At 55.1% G+C, this 6,316-nt stretch overlaps 1 protein-coding gene and 1 long non-coding RNA gene across 2 annotated transcripts; one reads left to right on the top strand and one right to left on the bottom strand.

Annotated features, from left to right (window-relative positions):
• Nucleotides 1-6: 6 nt before the first annotated feature.
• On the top strand, nt 7-952 carry LOC112481181. The gene is made up of 2 exons (XR_003046818.1): nt 7-565; nt 652-952. It is a non-coding gene; the product is annotated as an uncharacterized LOC112481181 (long non-coding RNA).
• Nucleotides 953-4,454: 3,502 nt separating this feature from the next.
• On the bottom strand, nt 4,455-6,263 carry PSMB11 (proteasome subunit beta 11). Its single transcript, XM_006913598.2, has one exon. It carries the CDS (start codon nt 5,568-5,570, stop codon nt 4,671-4,673), a length of 900 nt encoding a protein of 299 aa, XP_006913660.1. The 5' UTR covers nt 5,571-6,263; the 3' UTR covers nt 4,455-4,670.
• Between the last annotated feature and the right edge of the window lie 53 nt (nt 6,264-6,316).

Here is a 6,316-nt window from a genome sequence, read left to right on the forward strand (position 1 = left end):
TCTTCCGAACTCTGGCTGAGCTGTACGGGGCCAAGGAGCCCCCGGCCCCCTGAGAGCCAGGCTGTCTTGCCCGGCATGGTGGGGTAGCCCGCACAGGCCCTCTAAATGGGCACCCTGAGGTCCGGGCAGGCGGCAGCAGCCGAGGGACCCCAGGGTCCTCCCCTCCCTGTGTCCCTCCTCCCAGCTCCCCCAGAGCAACCTCCTCCTTACCTCCCTCTCCCTGAGTTGCTGTCTCTATCCAGGGATCTCTGTCTCTGTCTGTAACACTCCCCGTCTGGGTCTGGGTTCTGTGGCTCCAACTCTAAATCTCTATGTTCTGTCACTGTGATTCCACTTTTTCCGTGACTCTGTTTTTGTCTCTTGGATTCTAAATCTCTCATACATGCTCTCTCTGTCATCCTTGCCCCAACACACATGCTCTGTGTCTGTCCCCTGCCCACATCTGCCTCCATTCTTTCTGGGTCCCTGTGACTGGCTTTTTGATTTTTTCCATTGTCAATCCCAAAAGCAAGAGAAACTTCCAGCCACTGCTGCCCACCCTCCTGCAGCGGATGTTCTGCCCCAGGTCAGTGCCCCTAGACTATGTGGGGCACTGGTGGCCCGAAGCCCTTCCCCATGTACCCCTCTAACTGGGCTCTCCTATCTTTACAGACCTGCCCGCATGGTTCCATCCATCACTCATGGCCTCATCCTATCTGTACTGGCCTCCAGCAGAGAGAGCGAGCCTGCCAACCTCCCAGGGGAGAGCTCCAGCCCCCCGCGTGGCCGCCTCCCTGGAGCTCTGCCTGTCTGTTGGCATCCCAGCTCTGGGCATTGTCTTGTGTGCTTCCCAGGCCCCAAGGAGAAGGGAAGGGAAGGAAAGCGGGAGGCAGCTGGGGAAGGGGAAAGAGGGAGGAAGGGGAGGGGCCTCCATCTCTAATTTCATAATAAACAAACACTTTATTTTGTAGAACTGAAGCCCTCTTCTGTTTCTACACTCAGGTTTCTGTATGGCACTTCACTGTGCCAAAGGGCGAGAGGAGAACCCTAAGCCTGTCCCTTCCGGCTCATTCTTCTTTCCCCATTGGAGACCAGTCCACTTCAAATCCCTCTAGATAGAAGAGGGTTTAGGTTGATTCCATTCAGGGAGCAAGGAGATAATGACTTGTACTCCACTCCCATCACCAGCTCCCAAAGTTTCCTGTTCTCAACCTGTCCAAGGAAATTAAGATGTAGGGACTGGCCAGAGGGGAGGGTAGGAAGGAGGAGTAGAGGGTAAGGGCTACAGAGAAAAGAGGAGAGATGAAAGACGAAAAAGGAAGAGAAACTCCAGACTAGGAAAAACTGTGGGGAGTGGGCAGAAGAAGGGGCAAGACAGTCTCTCCTGGGACCAGTGGTGCCCACTGGGAAAAGAGTGGGCCAGGGTGAGACGGCACAGTCACACTGAATTTGGGCCCGCTGCCCCCACCTTTAACTGCCCTAGTCCGTTGTCTTATTCTTCCTGGAGCACAGAGGAGAGAGAGGACCAGGGAGGCAGAATCAAACCAACTGGGTGGGAGCTGAGTGGGAGCAGCCAGCATCTCTCAATGTCTACTCCCTGAGCAGAGGAGGAATCCACCCAAGAATCAACGAGCACCCAGGCCTCCTAACTCCAGGAACTGCATGGCTCCTGTAGACATGAGTAGGTGAGTCAGGAAAGGTACTGGTGTCCCTCCCCTCTAAATATGGGATGCTGGCAATTGGGGAAAACCACTTCAATGCAAAAATGACTTCTCTTATACCTTTCACGCCTGCTTGGATAGGGCCACTCCAGTGCCGAAGTTGTCATTTCCTCTGCTGAAGGCTGGAACTGGATCCCTGACTGCCCAAAGGCCTGTGCAAGAGCAGGCTGTCTGTCCCCTGAAGGCCTCAGGAGACAGGAGACAGCATCCCACCCCAAGCAGGGTGTCAGAGGAACAGGGTCTTCTAATTCAGGGCAGGACGGACAAGATATCAATCCCTTTGGTCTCACCCTGAGGTCTGCATCAAACCTTCAGGAATAAGTGGAGAAAAGGAGGGACTGACTGCGGGCCACTCCTAGGTAGTGACAGGCAAACTAAGTGGGGTGTGCACCTTCGCCTGCTCATCCAGCCCTCCCTAGCACCCTTCTCCAGTCCTCCCCAACTCATTAAACTTAGAGGGGGAAAAAAAAAGGCATAGGGAAGCAAGGTTGTCAGCAATATCCTTGGGCTTATTTCTGGTCTCAAATACCTCATCATCTGGAAGGAAAGAACTTGTCAAAGGGAGTGAAGAGGAGCAAAAAAGTGAAGAGGAGGGAAAAAAAGGAGGAGAGGCGATGGGAGGAGACACAGGAAGGAGGGCTCCCCTCCTGTTCTTCCCTCTCTGAGTTCCATCCTCCCTCCAAGTTTGTGGGAAGTGGTGGGACACAGAGCATCCCAGGTGACTGGGCTACACTCATATAACAGAAAGCCTTTGGCTGGGCTCAGGTGGCAATCCCAGGCCCCAGACCCCCAATCCTTCCCTCCATTTCTCACTCCTGGGGCCTCAGGATAGGGGTGGGAATATGCAGAAGTACTGAACTGGTGGGGTGAGCCCTGACCCCACCTCCTCTTTACTCTGGAGCATTTTCGCAAAAGAGGTGACAAGGCCTGGCATTCTCCCTGATAAGGAGCCGCTCTCCTTATCCAGCTGTTGCTCCTTCTTTTCTAGTCTGTGTTCTGTCTCTGCACACAAGAACCACACATGCATCAACTGCCACACTCATGAGCACACGCCTATCCCAGATCACTCACTCACACTGGGACACAAGACCCACACACATCTCTGCACCTGGAGATGAACCCTCTTATGCCTGAGTCCATCAAACACTTAAACCCTGGGCAAAAGATGCCGTTCCTACTGTGCTCCTCCAGGACTAGGCTGGCCCAGGGTACCTGATCTCCAGTTATCATTCTCAGAGTCCCACTCCTCTTCCCCTGAGGCTGAGGAGTAGGCAACGGGTGAGGAAGGCTTGCTGTGGAGGCCATGGGCAGATTCTGGACCCTGGTTTGAAGGCTAGTCCTCCTGTACTGGGCACCCTTCTGCAGCCTCTTTTCGCCACCACAATTTCCTGCCCTTGACTGCCACTGCTTTCCTTCCTGGGGCTCTCTGACCTTTCCTCCCTCCTCCTCAGTCACCCGTCCTGCCCTTGACTGCCACTGTTTTCCTTCCTGCTCTCTGACCTTTCCTCCCTCCTCCTCAGTCACCCCTGAAGGCCAGAGCCTGGAGGTCTCCTCTGTCTGGCCAGCTCCTGTCTGGAGGAACCCTTAGTCTGAGGTACAAAGTTGGGGCTCAGGGCTGGGCTGGAGGCTGGGAGGAGTGCCTGGAGGGAGGAAAGGTGTCTATTATCCTTGAGACTGGAAGCTGTAGGAGTGGGATGAGAGAAAGAAGTTTCAGCAGCCTCCCTTTAGGTCCCATCTCTTGTTTGACTGTGCTTTTCCCTCCGTCTGGGGAGGGTAGGATTGGGGAGGTGTCTGTCTTGGAGCTGTTAGCCTGCATCTCCAAGTCAGGGCTTACAGGCGAGGGGGCCAGGAGGGGCAGGAGGAGATGTGCTAACCTGACAAGTCTCACTGGCATAGCCCCCTCCTTCTTTCCTGTATTCTCCAGAGAGAGCTACAAGAAGGAGAGGCTAGAAAGAAGGCAAAGTGAAAGAGATGGGGGGGAAAAGAAAGGAGGAGGAGAAGTCAGGCAGTGGCAAAGATAGACCCAAAAGAAGAGTACATGGGCGGCTATGAGTGGGCTGTGGCAACGGCTCCAGGCCCTGGCAGGTAGGGCTTATGAGGCTTTGTGGGAGCTGCCTCCCTGGGCTCACTCCTCCACGCCCTGTGGTTTAGTCATTCCGGGACACCAGGCGGGCCTTAACCCAGCTATTTCCCCCACCTCCCTCCCCAGATGCCTGCAGGACTGTCCTCATGGCAGGGAGGAAAGGCAGGGAGAGGACCTGAGAGGAGAAGCTGTGCTGAAGGAGCACTTCTTTGGAGCAGAAGTTCTGGGTCCAAGCTTCACCTCTGCCACTTACCATGTGACCTTGGGCGAGGTTTCCTCTTCTGTAGTGAGGATAATTTTTACCTCAGAGTTATCATGACAACTGCATTCCGTAAAGGAATAATCATTACAGTCATTAGCATCAAATGCGGTGGGGGTGGGGGGAGATGTTATAGCAGAGGAGTGGAGGAGATGTGAGAAGCCCATCACCACCCACTAGGTGTCTGTGCTGCACTGCCCTGCCTCTCCCAGCCCGGGCCCTCTGGGCTACTATTTCCTTCTGGCTACCCCACCTCAGTTAAGACTCTGAAGCTGAGACAAGGACTAGAATGGGGGGAAGAAGAGAGACCAGCGATAGGATGGAAAAAGGCAAACAAGAGGATGACAAGCAAAAAGGGTCTAGCACCTAGCACAGTGTCTGGCAAGCAGCAGGCACATTGTGAGGATCTGCTGAAAGAAGGACTTGGCACCAAGAAGGAGGCTAGAGCAATCTATTGGGCGTCAATAGGAACATGCTGGACAGAGCCATCAATAGCTCTGGGAGGCGGAAAGAGATGGAGACTTGAAACAAATGATGCCAGCCACCCATAAGGGTTGGAGCCAGAGCCTGTGAGGCTGCTTCCTCCATCTACTCCCTGGGCTGGGCCCCCCTCAAGTCCTGAGGCTTCTCACAGAGTCTCAGTCTCTACAGGGAGCCTGGAGTCTCCTGGTACCAGCCCAAGGGAGAGTTCTCCACCTTCGCCAGCTCTGTGGAGAGTGGCAGGCCTGAGATGGGCCTGGCTGGCCTCCTCCTCCTCTTGCTTCTCCAGCTCCGAGAGCTTCTGCAGCTCAGAGTATAGCACCCAGGCATCATTGCGTGACACGTATTCCCATCCACTCTCTCGCACATGAAAAAGGTCTACAGAACCCCCAGAGTAGCCATCGCGGTGGGTGGCATGGGCCACAGCGCAGCGAGCCAGGGTGTAGGCTTCCTGGGTGGTCATGTCGTAGCGGTAGCCACGGTCTAGCACACCATAGGCATAGGGAGACCCAGAACCCACCGAGAAGATGTTCCCCTCCAGACGGGTGCCATCGCTGTAGACATAGAAGAGGGCAGGACCGGAGCAGTCCCAGCCGCACAAGGCAGTGGCCACACACAGATCCAGTCCCCGGTAGCGAGACATCATGGCTGACAAGAGTTTGGCAGCACCGGCCACACTGGGCAGCTGACCTTCTCTCAGTGCCCGCAGCCTCAGCTCCCGCTGTAGCACCCGGTACCAAGTGGCACAGTCAGCAGAGGTGCCAGAAGTGGTGCCCAAGAGGTGCTGGTGAACAGGGATGATCTTGCATGAGGCTGGACATTCCACGTAGTTGTCACAGGAAGAACGGGTGTCAGCCGCAGCAATGACTCCATGACGGAAACGAAAGGCCAGGGTGGTGGTGCCGTGAGCCAGCCTGGGGCCATGGGTCTGCAAGAAGGTTTGAGGGTCACAGCCCCGGGGCACAGCCCAGCCACCAGACTGAGGCAGGTGAGGTAATAGTTCCAGGGTGCCGGGGGCCTGCCACTTGCATAGATCCTGCAGAGCCATCCCTGGGGCTGAGTGAAGGTTTGAAGGAGCAAGGCAGGGATTTGCAGGCTGGGTCAGGTGAGAGAAGGACGCTAAGGAAAAGCTGATCTGCAGCCAGAACCAGCAAGGAAGGCATGTGATCTGTGGCTTCTCTTCTCCCTAACCCCAAATCAAGCTTGGGGACTGGCTTGAGGAACAGCCCCCTCCTCCTCAGAGACCACTGAGGGGAGACAGGACAAGGCCAGTGGAGTCTACAGCGCTGGGAAGACGCTGCCCCTGACACACCTAAGCGTCACCCAAAGAGTCTCTTGTCTGTCATCCTTCAAGCACCTGGAGTGGGGTAGGAGTTGGGGTAACTGCCAAGGAAAGGAGGCACAGGCAGAGGAATAGAGCTGAATTCATCTTGTTTTTCCTGTCCCTGCCCTGAAAAAGCTCCCAGCCTAGGAGGAGGAATAAAGACAAGTCAGTGCTCTGAAGTAGTCAGAATAGGGTGCTGTGGTCCCATTGAGGCAGTTCTGAATACTGGGCTTTCACCTAAGAGGTATGGGGCCAGAGAACTATGACACTCAGCTCACACTTTTGCCTCATAGTCAAGATGGGGAAAGAGAAATGGACTGAGACAAGGACAAAAGAGAAAAAGCCAGTGAGCCTTGGTGGGGCTGAAGGGTGGCTGGGTACTGAGGGGCCAGGGGGAAGAGAAACTTAAACCTCTCTTTCTCCTCTGCTTTGGGGGTGAATGTAAACCTTCATCTGCATACAAAGATGGC

This window comes from Pteropus alecto, unplaced genomic scaffold (genome assembly GCF_000325575.1).
Source record: "Pteropus alecto unplaced genomic scaffold, ASM32557v1 scaffold335, whole genome shotgun sequence".
In the NCBI taxonomy this organism is placed as follows: domain Eukaryota; kingdom Metazoa; phylum Chordata; class Mammalia; order Chiroptera; family Pteropodidae; genus Pteropus; species Pteropus alecto.